The 20,103-nt window shown below is 32.2% G+C and overlaps 1 protein-coding gene across 2 annotated transcripts; it reads right to left on the reverse strand.

The window, feature by feature from the left end:
- Positions 1 to 9: 9 nt before the first annotated feature.
- On the reverse strand, positions 10 to 18,407 carry LOC119669102 (lysosomal-trafficking regulator). Of its 2 annotated transcripts, none has more exons than XM_038078881.1 (23): positions 18,189 to 18,407; positions 16,534 to 16,735; positions 16,390 to 16,466; positions 15,563 to 15,710; positions 15,359 to 15,469; positions 12,154 to 15,301; positions 10,063 to 10,839; positions 9,815 to 10,003; positions 7,908 to 8,152; positions 6,896 to 7,832; positions 6,721 to 6,836; positions 5,234 to 6,658; positions 4,777 to 5,166; positions 4,542 to 4,715; positions 4,331 to 4,481; positions 3,691 to 4,262; positions 3,494 to 3,627; positions 2,581 to 3,346; positions 2,372 to 2,513; positions 1,903 to 2,261; positions 973 to 1,844; positions 424 to 894; positions 10 to 361 (listed from the first exon to the last, which is right to left on the reverse strand). In XM_038078881.1, the coding sequence occupies exons 2-23, from the start codon at positions 16,627 to 16,629 to the stop codon at positions 241 to 243; spliced, it is 11,421 nt and encodes a 3,806-aa protein (XP_037934809.1). In that variant the 5' UTR covers positions 16,630 to 16,735; positions 18,189 to 18,407; the 3' UTR covers positions 10 to 240. The 2 variants fall into 2 exon arrangements, with proteins under 2 accessions (XP_037934809.1, XP_037934808.1); XM_038078880.1 differs by having other exon boundaries at positions 6,896 to 7,835.
- Between the last annotated feature and the right edge of the window lie 1,696 nt (positions 18,408 to 20,103).

Here is a 20,103-nt window from a genome sequence, read left to right on the forward strand (position 1 = left end):
ATGGTTGTCTTCAAAATACTAAATTATTTTTTACATTTTTTTAAGTAATTTGTATTTGTTAATTTACAGGAAACTGGGACACTTAAGGAAATATATAAAATATGTTAATAATCACGCAAACACGCATGCCATTCGATGCAATTCTTTTCTTACCAAGTATAATTATCTAATATTTTTAATCATTATAGTACTAAGAATATTCAAAAATTTTTGTTCGTTCGCTCGTTATATATATAAATGCTATTTATAAGCTATTTGCGGAAATTTTGGTGCACCGCCATATAGTCCTTCGCATTCCCATACTTGAATATGTGATTCTTTAGTTAGTACAACAAGATGTTGATGCGTTGAATATGTTATGCTATAAAATGAAAATAGTTTTTGTCGTCTATAAGTGATACTTGCAGTATTTAGAGAACTTACCTTTTTATATTTGAAAGTCCCGTTACAATTTCACTAATAAAGCTTAAATCCCAACTTGACCATAGACGTATAATACCTCCTTCCACTGCTGTAGCTATTACATTTATACCAACTCCTTCCTTGATATACGAATAACAAATTGCAAGAACACGATCTTCATGTACCATATGCTGTACGTAACGGGCGTTTATTGTATGCAATCGAACTATAGATTTTCCATTTGGATTGATTGATACATTCACGAAATCATCCAAATTTTCCTCTGTTACTTCAAAGCACTCATCGGCAATTGTATCCATTGAATTATTCAGCTCTATCTCATTGTTAGCATGTCTATGCTCTTGTAAATTATTTTGCCACGGTATAGTATGTACGGTAACAATATCACCAAGTGTAGGACTAATAGTTACAAGGGTTATAGGTGAATGATGAATTTCAGCTGGACGTTCTATTGTGCGTATATAGCTGAAGCTATAATATGAAGGGATTTTTGATTTTTTTTTTATTATTTTATTATTATTTTTTATTATTATTTTATTAATAACTTACTCATTAAGGTCCCAAATTACTGCAATACCGTCTCGCCCAGCTGTGACTGCAATTTTATAGTCAACAGATAATTGTATGCAAAATACTTCATCAGTGTGCCGTACGAGTACTGTTGGTCCGCACCAACTTAAATCAGCACCATCACGATGTAAACTTTCGGAAGTATTCGTACCAGCTGCGTTAGTAAACATGGAATTCCCGTTCTCTAGATCGTCATCGGCTTTAACAGTTATGTTACTTTTAGTAGTTATCTTACGAAATGCTGAATTATATGATAATCGTAGTCCTTGCACATAACTTTGTCGACTTTTGCCACTACGGCTTTGTTGCTCTATGTTTGAGCATTTATAAACACTAATGCGACCTGATTTATGACCAAACCACAGCTGATTTGAATTCGGATCAGTACCGCAAGCAGTAATATTATCGAAAGCGTTATTATATAATAAATTTTTTGGTTTGGCCTGCATTTTATTTAAAGGCTGTATTCTTACTATTCGATCCTCACAGCCCCACGATATAACATTAAACGTATCAAGTTCCGCTCCTTGCATTACACAAGATTTCGTAGGAAATCCATAGACTACATTAGTGTTATTAAAAGGCACTAAATATTCGGCTCCTGATAATTTATGTATATTTCCAAGCGTAGGCTTAGGTAACTGAGGTGAACCCAAATATACGCCCCAACGTAAACCCCTGACGCTGGGTAATAGTTGTTTCTCTCCCAATGAATAATTAAGAGTTTTTGAAATGCTATGTGGTGATTTAAATAATTGGCGTGGCATTTGCCCATAAGTTTTAACCATTGTTTCAACAGCTTTTCTTTCAATATGGTCTGAGGTTTCAGCCTCCAGAAATATAGAATATGTCTGTAAATGTAAATGTATTGTATGGTAAATATATTAAAATTTTATATTTAATTATTACAGCAGGATGAAAAACATTTATTGATTCAACTGCACTTTCTCCCGTTTGTTTGTAACCGAAAATCAAATCAATCCAGTTATGTAGATTGTTGCGTACTAGTTCAGATTCTAATGCTTGCCTATGTATAAGCGTAAAGAGTCGGGGATTCTTTAAACACCATGGCGGGAGCAGGACGTCTTCCACTCGTTCACCACTTTGACGGCAACCGAAGTTAAAACGTTCAAAATTTTCAAACATTTCTGGCAGACAAAAAAATTCAGGTATTAGTTCCTTCACATCTGTGGGACTGTCACGACTAGCTAAGCACCAAGTTGTACTCAAAGAATGGAAAGTGCGATCAGGTAGATCAAAATTATTGTCTAAAAATGGTATAAGATCTCTTAATGGTATGATCTAATAAATTATAATATTCTTCAAAAATGAAAGAAAATTAAAGGTATAAAATATTTAAACTACTGCTTTAAATTACCTTGGTAACGCAAAAAGTAGCTTGTAAAGGGTGGCACACGTACCAGAAAGTGTAGAACTGTGCCTGAATTAGAATAATGCGAACTGTAATGATATGGTTTGAGAATCATAGAACCCATATTTGTCATGCTGTTATTTAAGTACTGAATATAGACAAAAATATGTTATAGTCATTACATTCTTCTAATAAAAGCGTAATTGTTTGCTTACATTATAATTACTAATATAATGTTGCTCATTTTCTTCGTTTTGTACTGCAATAGGTTTTTCCAGCTTTCGAAAATTGTTCAAATTTGTTAAGTCGAGCAGTTCTGCTGTATAATTTGATAAAACCCATGGAAAAACCGGGTACTGCATTAAGTCGTTATACGTGCGTCCCGCAACTTGATTCAGTGTCATCAAATATTCCCAATTTGTAAGTAAACCTTCACGCCACTGCTGTGTTATTAGGTGTAATTTGTTTTGATCAGGAGCAGTAACGATTTTATCACGAAAAACATCTCGCATAATTTTCCAATCTTCTTTATTTTGTAACGAAAAAAATAGAGATTGATTTGTATCTAAGAATATTTCGAATGCCTTCTCTTGATGTTGATAACGCTTTAACCATATTTCCGTAATATTTAGTATGTCGCAGGCAACGTAGAAATATTTACAATGATATGTAGCTTGAAAATACAGCTTGTGATCAGTAACTATAATTTCTCCGTCAATTTCGCCATCAACAGGAAGATACTTTGCTGGAAAATTATAAAGTATTTGTGAATTGAATGAAATATTTAGTTGTTGATCATAACTGGCTATTAGGTAGTCTAGAGGACGTCTAAATTTATAACTATTTGAAAAGGCAGTATTGCCATCGGGGGTATCTGAATGGTAGTCTTCCATAATGAAGCGCTTATCTATATCTAGATGACAAGGTTTTAGTCGATTGTGTACTCTAGATGGCCCTTCAGTGGAATCCAATTCCCATGAGCTAAAAGACAAATATGCTATGTTTACTTAAACAATTTCTAACTGCTGTAATAAATTACGAGTATATAATTTGTTTTAAACAATATACTTAATTTATATGAAATGTCTAATTGTATGTTTTAATATTTTCTTAAAAGTTTTTACGTACTTTTCGGAACGTTCTTTGGAATACCAAGGTGCACCCTCATGCGTCATGCGTCTTATAATTTCCAACCATTTAGTATAAGTAAATGTATCGTCGTAGTCTTTCATATGATTCATTAGCAATTTTCTTTCTGCGTTCTGTAGAAAATCAATAATTTGAACTTCAAGAAATCTAATCTAAATTATACTTGCTTAATATACCTGCAGTTCAGCTACTCTTCTTGTAGCAATCATTGATGACTCAATGCAATTAATGGCAATTGATTCAAATTTAAAGATTGTTCTTTCCAGCAGCGTCTTTTGTTTTGCGGTAATCGTACAACGATTCAGTTCAATGCGATTTAGTTCATTTTCCAAATTCCATGTTGAGTCGTTTTCATTAATCCCTAAACGTTTACACAAAACAGACAAATTTTCGATTGGAGGTTCCAAATCTTCCAGTAAACTAAGCCACAATAGAGATTTAACCATTTTCCCATCACATATGATGGAAGGCAAAAAATCATCTCTGCAAGATATCCAAAGGGCATTTACTATATAATTTCGTAGATCACGAGGCCGTGACGGTTGTAGTCCCCAAGCTATAAAATTGTTACATCGTTGATTTGTTGATATGCCATAGGAAACTAAGAACTCAAAAAGTTTGATTTCATTATCAGTGGGCGTGTTGCAATCATCAAATACTGTGAAAAACTGAGAACAACGATCAATGAGTAAATCTAGTCGGATTTTGCTCTCGGCCAGGGTAAGTGTTGACTCGGTTAGTTTAGTAACTAAAATAAATTTTCAAAAACATCTATCAACATAATTCTGCTTATTAATAAGAAACTATTATGTTTACCAATAAAACTCCAAGTGTTATTCGATTTGTTAAAGAATATTCTAAGCCAATTAAGCTGTAGCTTTGCTTGGGCAGAACGAAACCTTCTTACTATAACGGCTGGTTGCTTTGTTTGATAAAAGGAAAGTAAATTTAAGAGATCCCATATTATCTACAATCAAAGCAATATTTAAGCAAAAGATACATGTGCGTCATATTGCAATAAATTTACGTTTATATGTCCAACTGATTTGAGTGAATTCACACCAATAACGGTGAGCAACTCTAAAATAGAATCCTCAACTTTTGAGTTTGTATTATTTTGTTTCGTATAAAGATTTTGAAGTGCTTTCATGCAGCTCTGCAGCAAGCCCAATTCAATTAGTAACCCGTGCTCTTCGGTATTCTGTTGAAAAATATTTTGCATTAATGTAACTATTTTTAAATGATATAAAATAAAATGCAACCGTCATGTAGATAATTCCAAGTACTTTAAAGGCTTTCTCCATAACTTCAGGCTGCGTAGCCACAAAATTTGTTATTATTGCTAGAAGAGCGTTCAAACCAAATTGCTGTTGGATATTTAGTTCTTTAGAAGTGGATATTGCCTCTAAGTCTCCATATATTCCACTGACCCATTCAACACAAGCACTAAACATATACGTGTCGGTGGGGTAAATTGATAATTGATTTGCTAAGTGATATGGATAGCAGTTTCTATTATAAAATTGTAATTCATGTTGAGGTAAACGTTGTATAAGCGCAGCCAGCAGTTTTATTATCGCTATCCTCACGCCGCAACTATTGTGGTTCGATAATACGAGCAAAAACTCAACTTTAACGTAATGCTTCAGTACCTTAAATATACAAAATTTATATATTAAATATTGTAAGATAAACATAATTTATTACTAATAACCGTACGTCTTCAACTGCAGTATCGGGTAATAAACACAAAAAATTTTTTAATAATGTAATAAGACCTTCTTGTAAAGTTATTATTCCTAATGAACTGTAAAAATCGATTTTGTTCAGTGCTTTGGAACGACGATGGATTGGCGACACATATATTGAATTCTTAGTACTGTTCGAATCGAATGTACACAGTGAAGCAGCTAACGACTGCAGACTACTGCTTACTATTACAGTTGTTTTGCTGTGGCGGGAACATTTTTCATCTTCTGAGCAAATAGATCCTGTCGAATGTAAACGATGCCGTTTATGAGAAATTTTTTGTTCGTTAAGACGATGAACAGAATTAGAAGAAGATGATTGCAATTTACTAAATTTATGATGCGAATTGATTTTGTTCGAACTACAAGTATTTGTAGATGAATTGTATGTGGTTTGTCGTTTATACTTTAATCGCCATCTTCTAACTTCGGCTGGACTAAGAGTATGTAGAGCACTTTTGTTCAATTTAGTGCAGTCAGCAACATTTTCCAAATTTTCTTCAAAATCATTAAGGACTGTTTTATATGTTGATTTTTTAATATGCAATTTTCTTATACGATTAATACGTCCTGCTCGATTTGAATCCGTTTCTGTTAATTTAGATATGATAGAATCGCTTTTGATTGACATTGAACGTGCTATTCCAGGTATTGGTGGTTCAGCACTTTTCCGTAAATGAGTTGAGCCACGCATAAAATTTGTTGTCAATAATTTTTCTTTTGGAGGTAGTTGTGATGTTAGTAAAAAATAAAATTTATTGCGATCATGCGTTATATAGCATTCACTTGGTTTGTGCAACAATAATAAAAGCTTCATTATTTCATCCATTAATGATGAAGATGGGGGCGAACCAGCGAACACCGAAAGTATATTTACAAATGATTTCGCTGCGTTTGCTGATATGAACATGGGATTTGGCGACTCAATTACGTACATTTTACATAAATTCAATAATTCCTTTACTAAACCAGCTTTACTTAATTGTTCGATGTTAAAGTCTCTATGAGGATGTTTTTCTCTAGTAAGTGCTAAAATGCTTTCAAACACCAAATCTAATACGTCAGAATTTTCTGCTCCGGAACGATACCAGTCTGAGTAACGATGAAGTATTGAAACAATGAATTGTGGGTATATTAAACTGGCTACAGTATTTTCATGAACATACATAATATCACATTTTTTCGTTAATAATAATTGAGAGCATGAATTATTTATTATGCTAGCCAATAAATACACATCTTTTGTACAGCGTTCAGTTTTGATGACATAGCCAATCAAGCTTAAATAATCATTCTGTAAAAATTCTGCGTAAATTTGATTCTCCGATATCACCACATTTAGTAACAGATCCAGTGCCACAGCTTGAGCATATGAACTATTACTTATCTCAACAACCTAAAGAAAAGTTTTCTATATAAACAGTTTAAAAATTTATATAATTTTTTCGAATAACTTACCCTTGCAAATAAGTACAAAAGTGTCGACAAACCCCCTGAAAGAATTGTAGCTGCTTGTAAAGATTGCAATTGATTTTGTAGCAATTCTCCATAAAGTATTATGCCATAAGGACGGCCTAAATTTCAAAGCATATCAGTAAATCAGAAAAAAATTATTCAATTATGAATAACATACCGAAATATGCATTATCTAATTCAAGACTTGGTTCATATCCCATAACCAGGTCTGGTTGCTGCGCACTATATGTTAAGATTCGGTTTTCTTTAAAAAATTTCATCGCTTCTCTAAAATGACCAAAACAAGGCAAATTCATTCTGCTTAAATTCAGGTAACCATAATTCGGTTTCCAGTTACCAACTTGACATTGGGTTAGTTCTGTAAAGTCCGGGCCCATTGAAGTCAAATTGAGTATAAAATCCTTCTTATCGATGTGACAATTGAAGAGCATGAAATTTGATACGCTTGTTCGCAAAAAATAGCTATCGAGAGTTGAGTTCGAGTCGGTATAGTATTTTGTATTATTTACTGCTTTTGGAAAACTGCCGTCACCCAAGGCAATTACTTGAAAATCATGAGTTCGTGTAGTTTGGCGGAAGTTTCGAAGTCCTAAAATAATGTTATACTGTTCTAAACTGTCAACGAAAACTGTTAAATTAATTGAATCTGCCTGAAAATCCACTGCAACAACAAGATGAGTCCACTTATTTTTTGTAAATCGGAAATTTCTTAAATCAATCAAAGAACATTCATAAGAAGAGGGATTTTCTGCATTATCGTTAAATATATGCATATTGTTAAAGCTATTTAGTAAAGCTATTTTTGTATGCTTTAATGCATTTCGAATTGGTGATATTCCATGTTGGGATACATCTGCATTAGTACTTGAGTTCTGATTAGTCTGCTTTATAGGATTCTTGTTATGGTGCAATTTCTCTGGCATTGATTTTAATTTCGTGTCAGTTGTAGATTTAATAAAACTTTCTTCACACTCCATTTGCGGATGAATTTGTATTTCGCCATTCGGACGAGATGTTTCGAAGACTAAGTTCATATTGTCGTTTATGTAAATACTAAGCATAGCTTGCTCTGTGCCAACAGACACAATGTGACTCTTCTTAAAAGAAAGAAGAAGAGAAAGAAGTAATTGCTAAATTGCTAAAGTTATATATGCTTTAAAGTTACTAACCAAACATTCCTCATTGACATCGTTATCAATACGTTGACTGGACATTTTTTGAGCTATTGAGTGCTTAACTTGAACCCATATCGATAATGTAATACCGTCGTTGTTCCAAAGTTTTGTGTGTGTTATAGGAAGAAAGCACGGCGCTTTCGTAAAGGGTGTTGATATACGATTATGTAAATGGTAGTTTCTTATGCGATCAATACATTCTGTTATGGTAATATCACTAGTTGATATGCACTTGCCATCTAAAAGTTTGTTAAAAAAATTGTATGTTTTTACAAATGCAAATTATAACTTTTGTTTAACTGTTTGATATCATTTTGTGTCGAAAAAAAATTAAAAGTAAAATACTTTGTTTGTGTAATAGTTTGTATTGAAGTCACCTCCGAGTAATAAAAGCAAAGTTCTAGAATCTCTTGTCATTAAACAGATATCCCCTTACATTCAACTAGCCCCTCATTAACATGGATTTCCTTCACGTCATAGTACCACCTTTCTTTGCGAGATCTCATCCCAAATCTCTAATGTCTTAAATCAAAGTGCTAGTTGGCATTGAGTTCGCAAAGGTATTTGGCACAGTCTCCCATAGCACCCTGTTAAATGACTAGATTGAAAAATCTATTCCTGACTCAACAAAAAAGATAGATCTGAAACTATCTCATAGGCAGATCATGCTTTGTTGACTTTAGCGATAAAATGTCAAAGGTCAGTAAATTGAAGCAAGGTGTTTCCCAGGGCAACGTTCTTTAACCGATTTTTTTCAATTTATACATGTCTAAACTCCCAGACTCCCCTGAGAGAGTCAGAATCATAACATATGCAGATAACTACACAATTCTAACTAAGGGCTAGGACCCCGTGCAACAAATGAAATGCATATCTTCTCTTGTAGCACCGTTGCTGGATGATAGAAATCTTCACCTAACAACAATAAAATCCTCAGTTACCATCTTCACTTCTTGGACTGAAGAGATATCTATGACTTTACCCATAAATATCGGTAAATTAAGGATCCCCACCATCACCAAACCTAAAGTCCTGGGTGCTGTACTCGACGGCATTATGAATTGCAGCTAGCTGCCATCGCATGACGCATGCTGATCATCTTCATGCATAATCGAAAATACTTCTTGTAAAAGAACATATTCAACTGTTGCCCAAGTAATACCACCTTGCGTGTCACATAGATGAACATTCATTGATCCCTCCCTTCCTATCAAAGATATATCGACACCCTTTGCAATAGAGCGAACATTAGTCAAGTCGAATATTAACGTGGATTTCACATAGATGCAGTATTCTCTTCGAGACCAAAGTTGCCAGACAACAAGGTTCTCAACAAGCCTCCGCCTAACATTTCCCTCGTGCAGCAAGAACTGCCCTAGCTTAATTGAAATCAGGATATAGCCGAGTGCTAAACAGTTACTTAAACACGTCTATTCCTAATGTGTACCCAAATTGCAGCTCTACTCCCAATGACATCGCCAATCTTAATATTTGGCTATTTAGTCACTTGAGTGAGATGAAACCACAGAGTAATTGCAGAGAGATGGACGAGAATAAGATGAATTTATTTGCTTGTAGCAAAATTCACGTAATTTGCCACTTAGATATATTTGTCATAAATTAGATAAATTTGAAAAATTTTTGAATGATAATTGGTGTGATGATGTAGTTTTAGGATCTGTTAAAAACCAAACAGGTATGATGTTAAAATCTCCAAGTGGATAAATACATTAATATAAAGATAAAAACCCAAGTATTTAGCTGACATAAGAAATAGTTGCGTCGTTGTAATAGATGCCAATATATTCACAAAACAAAGAAAAGGATTGAAGCGTGCGATAATATAAGCTTTGATTTATGAGATAATACAATAAATTATAAAATATATGTATCATATTTACCAATTAAAATAGGAAATTCCAATTCCACTTTTGGTTGAACTTTTTTAACAGAGTTTGTGCATATATAATTTATTCCTTTTAATAATACTTCCACTGGTGGTTGTCGACATGCCAAAATATTAAAGAACTCACTGAGAGCATCAGGTGTATTTAAGTCGGTAATAAGTGATAAAATTGATTGCTGTAGTTCTATAATAAAATAATAGTATACATAATTATAATGAGTAAATTAATAAATAAAATTAAACCTTTTAGTCGTGGATCATTGACAGATAACACAGGTCTAAACCCTCTCAGTAAAAAGAGTGGACCTCCCAAGTACTCTCGCATGACAAATAAACGATTCGCTAACTGCAACAAACTATCACACCAACCCAAAGGGTTATCAACGCAAATATGTGACAACTCCATTAGAATCTCCACTACTAAGCGACTTAGTCCATTATGTAAGATATGAGTTCTGTAACGTGAATTCGGTTGTAATGAATGCCACAAATCAGCGCTTAATTCTTCAGCTTCTGTATCTGAAACTTCAGGTATTTCACCATCAGCTTCATATCCTTCATCAGCTAACAATAAAATGTCTTCGTCATTTTCACTTAATTCCATTTCACTGTCAACACATATATTAGATGCAATTGTAGACAAATAGTCCGCATCTGCACTGGGAAATGAAAAAGGTCGAGATATATTATTACTTCGCGTAGTTACGTTACGGTTAAAATTTTTCGAAAACAGCATTTGTCCCTCAAGAGGTGTTAATGGTGTCAGTGGAGTTCGATTAGGTAACATAGCCTCGTCTGCAGTAGTTGTTGTAGTCGTTGAAGTTAAATTGCTATTGCTTAAACTAACTCCCGGTGATTGATCTTTTACTGTACTGGACATTTCAGCAATTCTTAGCAGTGCTTGAAGCACCTGCACAATTGGGTTCTCACGTGCATCCTCCGAGTTGTTTTGCCATTTTCCTGCAGCATTACTGAGTATAACTGATTTTAGTTTGCATAAATGTTTCTGCATTTTCTCGCCTATAAATAAAGACGTTGATTTTTTACACTATTTTAGACTACGAGCTATGTATATCACTAATACTACTACCGGATCTCTTGTACGAGTGCAGTAAAAGTCTGATAAGATTTATCTTATGATCTTGATTTGTGTTCTTCTTCTACAAAAACGATTACGATTTTGTTGTCTTAAGTAATCAAAAGTAAAATAACCGAGATGTTAAGTGTAAGTTAAGCGAAAGTGTTATATTCTAAAAGTAAATGTTAGTATGAAGAAATGCGAGCAACAATAGATATTGTCATTGTTGAAGCAGTTATCATCACACACCTAAAATAATGAAGTACAATGAAGAAGTTCACGCTTCGATAAGCAACGTGTGCAACCGCAAGTCGCGAAATTCAATATTCAATCTATTTACAGCTGAGCCTCTCTATGCTCTTACTGAGTTTATTACACTGCAACTGGATTGCTATCGTGTATTTATTCTAATAATTAACTTAGACTGTAGTTAATATTGGCCTTAGTGTTAAAATGCATTTTCCTCACCACCCTTAAAAGTTACTCGTTAACACTGAAAAAATACTTATGAATTTTCTATGGCTTCTTAGTTGACAGAATCTAATATGTTTTTTTTTATTAAATAAATTTTTGTAAGATGTTTAATCAGGAGCGGTTCTTGTTATCAAGGGTTCGGAATGAATCTGATGTTAAATAAATTTTTCTACCTGCACTTACACTTCGATTCTAACTCTCTGTTATGGTTCGAGTAAATTTTGATTGCTCCATGTATAAATTTTAGACAGCATTGGGAAGATAATAAAATTATTTCAATAGTTCATAATTACAATGGTCAATAAGGGTTGAACTATAGTAGGAATATTATCTCTATCATTAGAACGAGCAATAGCATATTGCGAGATCGGGATCGCTTTTCGCTAACCTGGATAATTTAAAGCTGTTTTTACGACACCTTATGCGATTTATAGATAGCTAGATGGGGGTATTGAATTTGTTTGCTGTCATTCGCATGATATGAACAGGTAATAGACTTTCATTAAGACTTAGATTTTGTTTTTATATCATAATCAATGTCATTTGAACTACTCTAACGGTAGTGGATATGCTCGTCATAGACGAACGCATAGCTAACCACAAAACAAATCTTCCATAAGTAACCACAGAATTGACTGAGACAAAATGATGAAATTAACCACCGATAGAGTTCATAATCTGATAAGCCGACAACATAGCACTCTCATCGTATAACAATAAAAAGTGTATTTAAAGAAATTTTGGTTTTTTTTTATATTTAAAATAATGCACTTTATACTTACCATCTTCATTTTTATAACCTTTAATGCATATTGCCATTGTGACTTCGAATAGTTTTAATAATGGTTTTCTACAGCTTTCATAGTTAGAAGCTAATAACGTTAATTCTGCATCTGCTTGTGACTGAGCCTTATTTGAATTACTGGCAGAATCTTCACAGTTATTTTCACTGCTGAAGAATGCACCGAAAAGGCCAAAAAACTTTTTTAAAATGCCCTCCTGGCCACCTTGAACTGCTGCAACTGCGGCCGTAGTTTCATGTGATAGTTTTGGCTCCGACAATGCAAACGTCGTTGTAGGTAAATCAAAATTGTTTTCGCGATTTGTTAACAACGACCACAAATTTGACTCGTTTCTTTCTGCACTGCGTGGATAAAAATGATTGCGTATGTCAAACAGCACAATGCTTTCAGTTAGGAGCAATTCTCTCGAAATTTCTGAGGACCTATCAAAAAAAAACTTGGTCTTAGAAGAATTTTGCGTATACAACGAATCGACTACACTATCGAATTGATCGGTGTGAAATAAGTCTAAGTCAAGTGTATCGCTTGCCAGTGTTTTTGCTGTAGTATAAGAATTGATACTGCTTAGTGTGTCTGTTTTATTCGAATCTATACTGGAAATTAGACTTTCCAACGAACCTGAAAAACAAATGATTGCTTTGTTGTCATTATTATGTGTAAGACTAGTTGTAGTAGACGTGCTGGGTGTAAATGTGTAAAGATGTTGTTCTTCCTCCTTCTCGTTCTGCATGGAGGAGGTATTTTGGTATTCATTTCGTTTCAAAGCTGTGCACGATATGAATAAAAAACTACTCAGGGCGTTATAATTAAGTTTGAGTATATCTATTATAGTCTTATCACTCTTTTTAATGTTTAGTTTAAGTGCAGTTTTATCAAATGATTTCGCATTTACGTTTTCATTGCCACTTTTCGTAGTTTCGCTTAGATTGTCTTCAATGTTGTTGTCTTCAATGTTGTCCACGACAATGGAGTATATTTTAGCAAATTCTTTGTAGAATATTTGACTTGTCTTGAGCAATTCGTTGTTAAGCGACCAATGCAGCATGACATTTTGCAATATGTCAACAGGATTATAATCCTGTAGTTCGAATGATATGTCATTAAACACTTTCTGTTCCTTAGTAAGCCAAAAATTTGGCTTTATAGCATATTTATAACTAATACTACATAAAAACTTATAAAATAGCTGAACGGCATTATCACTACTATGTAGTTGCAGTGTGATTAGACGACAGCTTAAAGCCGTTTGTTCTTGGTTGTTGTCACCTAGAAATGTGATGTTGTCAATACCAATTTTAATAAGATCACAAATACTGCGGATTAGCGTGGGTTCAGTTTGAAGATCTTCCAAATGTTGTATATTTTCTCCGTTATAAAATGCTTTAATTAAGCGAATGTCACTCATGTAGATTATAAAGATATTAAGGCATTCTAAAATTATTTTTAATAAATCTGCTTTATCACAATTATTCTCAGTGGTTGGGATTGTTTCGGCATGCAAATATAAGTCATCACGATTTGCTCCCTTTGCGATTTGCTCCTTTTCTTTACATGGAGAAACTGGTAATTTTAAATATTGCTTGGATTCCTTCGCAAATTTTTTATCAGTATTAGTCGCACTATTGATTTTTGTATATTTAACTTTGAACTCCCGAAAAATTGGAAGCACAATTTCTGCCAGTATTCCCGATGCAATATCATTACTTAGCATTTGTGATATGTGTTTTAAATGCTTAAGAAAGACACGTAGAGTTTTATTGTTACTGTCATTAATTAATTGATTGTATAATTGCTTATAAAGTTGTAGAAGTCCTACGTGAAATTCTTTTGATCGTAGCTTTAAATCACATTTTTGACAAATACTTTGGTTTCTCTTATTGTGATCAGCAATTGGCAAAGTTCTTGCGAATATGGTATGCAACAGTTTACGGTGTAAAAAATTATAGGCATATTTTTGATAAACATCTCCTACTCTCCTGATTGAGTTCAAACAGATTTCAAATGTCGACAAAGAGTAATGGCAGCAACAGGTGCCAAGGAGAAGGTAGCGGAACGCGTGTTCTTGTAAGTTTATGCTTAGGTGAGGTAACAAGTCTAAAAGTATGCCTTGAAAGTAACAACTCATTCCTTGATCATTACTGCGCTGTTGGCAGTGTAGTTGGTTTGAGTTGATTTTTCTACGACGCGGTTTTTGCGTTGTCCCATCATATATAATACTGCCATTAAGTGAAAAGTGCTCTGATTTTGTAACCCGATCAATTATCTTAATAATTATCTTAAAAATTTTAGTAACAAATAATTGAATATCTGCAGAAAAAGCCCTTGTTCCAAGAAGTTGCACTATTTCTTTACAACTTTTAACACAAATATCGATATGATTTTTATTTATTAATTTTTTATTAATTGATTTGTTACTATTACCGCTTTCATCATTTACAGTCTTGCTCAAATATGTTATACTGTTATGCACTATACCAAATATAATCATGTTGATATCTAGTAAAGTTATGATATGTGTTGTTCCTTTCTCAACGTCGAGCTTATAAAAATCCTGTTGGTAATTATTCATAGCAATTATTAGTTTAGAAGTAACAGTTTCATAGCAAATATTGTGGATATCATCGTCATACGAAAATAAATTATTTAAACAATTTTCAATTAAATGTAATAGACAATATATTATATTGAAAGTGTTATTTTCACTAAATATCTCATTGGCGCATATTAAAGTTTCCAAAGCAAATGACAATGTGACAGCGCTCATCGACTGCACGGATAATGTGCAGTCGTAGTTGTGATCCGCAGCAACACATTTGTTCAACAGCTTTAACAGTACGAAAGCTATTTCGTCACTTGTTTTCGTAACCTTCTTGAATTTCTCAAAGTTTTTAATAATCCTTTTTTGCTTTAATTCTAGATTGCTCTGGTTTATATTTGTAGAATTTTTTAAAAGAACTTTTTTCCTTTCTTGCGTATTAGTTTTGTAGTTTTTATGTAGCATGTTTAAGTTGCCAATTAATTTAGTAACTGGTATTGATTCTTCTACCACGACATCGTTTTGATTCCAAGGGCAATTTGGGAAGAGGTTAATAAACAAGTTGCAAAGACTTTGTTGCGAAGCAATAAGCTGGAAGTATAAGTTTGTTATAAGGATTATAAAGATTACATTTTAATCCACACAAACCTTTATATCGACATCTAACAGAAACTGTAGTATGTGTTGTCCAAGTTGTTCAGTTAGAAATGTACGTAACGCTACAATTTTATAGCAATCAGTGGGTGCATTAAGAACCAACTAGTCACGAACGGAAAAAATTAAAAAAAAAATTTATTGTAAATGATGATTACAATGTTATATGAAAATAATATATATATATATATCTGTTACCTGAGCAAAATTCTTATCAAATATATTCTCAGTGTCAAAATTTGTACCGTTAATATGCGTTGATGAATACAGTTCTGATTTGCTAATTATGGCAAATGTTTGCTCCAAAAACATTGAGCATATTTCCTCAGCGACTGGATTAAAAAATCTAAAAGTAAAGTGTATTATTGAAATAAACATATGAAATCAAAGAACTATGACAAATAAGAAACTAATAATAATGATTGAATTTTTAGGTCATTATATAGATAGACTTGTGGAAAAAAATTATCAGATCTATTGTACTACTCAATAGATGACTTTTATCACTTATCAAAAGAAAGGCTAGCTTGTCTTGTGTTCAGACAAGAACCGGTGAAATCAAGCCGGAATCCTTATGATCCAGAATTCTCTTTTTGTAAAGAGCGAAGCCTGTCAATGACAACAGTGGTGACTAATAGTCTTGTTCCCTTTTATAGTTCCTTAAATAATTGTTGAAAAAAGAAACTACCATTTCACGTTTATAAAAATCTAAGCAATTTAATGTTGCAATGACAAAGTTTTTTTTTTCGTACGGAGAAGATTTTCATAGTAAAAAAAAATTATTATTTTTTAATTATATTTAACAATAACTATAATAAAAGTCAGTTTTTACTTTAAGTATTCATGAAAAATAATATTTTGAGTATCTATTAAAATTATTTAACTAAATATTTCTACATTTTATTTGGCAAATTTTTGTTTTATTACAAATTATGTACGCTTCGATGAATAGAAAGATTAAGGATGAATCATCAGTAAAAAAAAATAATTATTTTTTTATTTAAAAAATTTACAAAACTATGCACCTTTTAAACTCTGCATCTCGCAGTAATTCGTCATTTATAAACTGAGAATTAAATAAAAAGAGCTCAACCCAATGTAACTGAAATGTAAATACAAATATTAGATGAGATCTCAGCGAGAATATGAAATCATTACGTGTCACTTACCTTAAGTTCCGTATTAAACTCTCTGGAAGCATTTAAGTAATTACTCCAAATTGTTTTCAATGTCTGCAAAAGTAAAGTGTTGGAGCACTGTTCCATGGCCAGTCATATGCACCGTTGTACTCTTCCTGTGAGGCTGGAAAGTGGGATCGAACGTCAACTGCTATGGCTTGCACTGAACTAAGCAACGATGTGCGTAGACATACTTGAAAATCAACAAGTAAACAAATAATTTTGTGTTTGATTAAACGAATCGTGAAACGAATACTGACTTGGAACATCTGAGGAATGTACTTAAATTATCTACATGTAAACAACACGAGTACAAGAAAAAAGACGAAGAAAGGAAGAAAGACATTCAATGCGGTTTGCGGTTCATATCACATGTAAAAGTATATGCACACATAAACGCACTTGTATATATAGTCGATAGTTTTCAAAAAAATTGTACATACATACATATGTATAGAAAAAACAAAAAAAAAACATATACTTGTATTGTACAACCGGCAAATATTTAAGACTATTGATCATGGAATCTCTGTTTCAAATTACTAAGATGTCTAGGAGTCTTTTTAGATCTGATGATTATCGTTTAGAATACATAATGTTTAAAATAATTATTTATATTAATTTAAATTTACATCTTAAAACGTTGTATATAAAGCGGAGAAATATTGTGTAGAATTAAAAATCTAACAGCAATGTACTTCAGAAATCTAAATACATATCTATATAAAATTCACTTTCTTCTTTTAAGGAATATAGTACGATTAATTAAAATATGTGTATTGTTGGGAAAATTGGAGAGGCACCACTAAATTTAGAATCAAGCAATAGTATATATTTCGTCTAACCGGTACCAAACATTATACTCTTACCTCAGCGAACCATTTACAAAGATCTACATATCTAGTATATCTAGAATATATTTCATCTATTGTTGAAATCGTTTACAAGCTACTGTCATCAAATACAATATATATATGTATACTAAGTAACTTAGTTATCAAATTTAGATTTAACATAATTTTATGAATTTTTCTACTTCACTGTATAGTGAAATTAATACATAGTAATTAAATAAAAGTACAGCTTGGGTATTATATGTGTTTTATTGAAATGCCATACTAAAGTTAGATTTGCAGCTTGCTCACACTAAGAATTATTTATAATTTGACCTTATAATTATCATTATAGATAATTAAAACTTATTGGCAGATTTGATTGTTCACTTATAGTGGTTCATAATCTTTTTATATGCTAAGCTGCAATGGTTGCGGTCACTTAAACTTACAAGCAAACATATGAAAGATAAGCCCTAACTCTTTACAAGCCATGAGCGGAGTCACAAATATAAATTAATAAAATAATGCATTTATAAATAAAAATTGAATAACAGTGGTGGCGCAAACACTAATTGTTTAAATAATATGACCAACTGGTATATATATTTGTTCTGTTTAATTTGTTAACAAATTTAAAATTAACACTGTTAACTGTACTGAAAACGAAAACAAACAAAAAATCAAATTTATCCAAATTGCGTTTTAATTTTTATATTAGCATAGCGCCGTACAGTTGTACGAAATTAATTATTCAACTAATCCATTAACATTGTTATTATTATTTGGATATTTCACATTAGTTTTTCTTACCAATATATATTGCTTTTTTTTGAGTTTAATATCCAAACGCCATTTTACTTTAACATTTTTTCGCGAGTTCCTTTGCGAAATAAACTCAACATATATTAAGTATTCATTCTTTCATGTACTATTTCAAAATACTTAAAATATTTTTCTATTCTATCAATTTAAACTCTTTTATTTCTCTATTGGAGTAGAACTTGTTTCCCTGCTGACTTAAGGTTTCGATGTAATTCAATGCTATGCGAAAAGTAGACTACAAACTTGAAGACAATAACAAATGAAAAACAAAACAGAAAACAGCTGAAGAAAGTAAAGTAGAAAAGAATAAGAGCTCCAGCTGTGAAATCAGAGTTGCATTTTTTGTTCAAAAACACATCAGCTTATTATTATACATACATATATATTCGAGTAAAATGTAAAAATATTAGATAAAATCCAAAATTCTAACAATAGTAGACTTCGCATAAAGTAGAAGAACACATTCAAGTAAAAAATAGAGAGTCTTTTTTTGAACTAGTCGTAATCAAACTTGTGTTAAATAAGTAAAATTTCAATACATCTAATTTTTGTGAAAAATTAAAATATTCGTCTCCACAATTCAATGATAGTCGTATAAATATGGGAGTGTTTTGTAAAAGCGAAACACTCTATATATATGTTATCAAATTTACTCTATGATTTTAGCACTTTAGTAAGCTAAACTTGTGCTAAAATGCTATAGTGGTAAATTGTTAAATGCAAACATCGAGAGTGCATATTTCGTGATTAGAGCAAAGCTTACCGAAATGTTTAAAATATATGTATAATATAAAGTATCTTAAAAAAAACCTTGTTTAGTTTGTTTATTTTCCACACTAACATAACTTTTCTATAAAGGGATTTCAACTTTGTTAAGTAAAGCAATTGTGTCCGAGATATCCTTGTTTTTTCAGAGAACGGGGACAATCTTCCATTTTTAATATAGCTTCAGACTGTTCTAAATCTGAATCCTAATTTTCTTTGAGCACCTACTGTAATAAATCTCAAAATAAATTATAGTCTGTGTATTGTTAAGTATTTACAATATTTTCATCAATTTGTTATGTGGATTTATTCCACATATTTGTCAGTCTAGTGTCAGTTTAGTCTTGCTTTATATTAAACAGAATACAAGGCAAAAAATACATAAAGGATAGAGCCCTGAAATTATTTATGAAAACTGATAGACTTACCAACACCGCGTTATCGAATCTCAGAATGGTTACAGGCTTCTCGGAGAGGTAAGTAGATCTGAGGTCAATTATTGCTTAGTCTGATGAAGTGATAAAATAAAGAGGGATTTTAAAGACACCTGGCTGAAATAGTTTCAACATAATAAAAGGCAAAACGCAATATTACAGTTTTTATTTAGAAATTTATCCTACACAAAAGTAATGTTTCCTGTTTATACATTTCTGAGTGCACTGAAGCTTACTTACTGTTAATGCTGATTCAGCTACGATCGCCATAGTGAAGAATGCTGCACATAGCATTCTTTGTTTATTTGATGAACAATGTTGCGCTTGTGGTTACATTTATAGAAGTCAACTGAGATACGACAAACACCACACACGTATATCCAGAATGTAAATCTCAGCATAATTGGATTGTTTTGATTAGCTTTTGCTGGATACTTTCAATTCAGTTTTAGTCAAGCTGTCAAACAAAACTGGTCGTAGTTTCTGTGTATAACAAATCCATGCATATTTACCAAATTTATTTGAAGTCATTATGTTATTAATTTCGACAAAAACTTAAATGCGAATATATTATAATATTGAAGTTTCTTATTTCCTTTTTACATACAGATCCATTGTCTTCTTGATCTTTACTTTGTTAGTCATTGTTTTTTGTTATATTCTTACATTTTGCCCATGTGTAAAAAACGTAAAATAATTTAAGG

This window comes from Teleopsis dalmanni, chromosome 1 (assembly GCF_002237135.1).
Source record: "Teleopsis dalmanni isolate 2A chromosome 1, ASM223713v2, whole genome shotgun sequence".
In the NCBI taxonomy this organism is placed as follows: domain Eukaryota; kingdom Metazoa; phylum Arthropoda; class Insecta; order Diptera; family Diopsidae; genus Teleopsis; species Teleopsis dalmanni.

Excerpts from the sequence above, each read along its gene's own strand:
- LOC119669102 (XM_038078880.1), bottom strand. The coding sequence starts at position 16,629 with ATGGAACAGTGCTCCAACACTTTACTTTTGCAGACATTGAAAACAATT. Across the intron at positions 6,659-6,720 it reads TTTTGTACTTATTTGCAAGG|GTTGTTGAGATAAGTAATAG; the intron begins GTAAGTTATTCG and ends ACTTTTCTTTAG. Across the intron at positions 1,845-1,902 it reads TAAATGTTTTTCATCCTGCT|ACATATTCTATATTTCTGGA; the intron begins GTAATAATTAAA and ends TTACATTTACAG.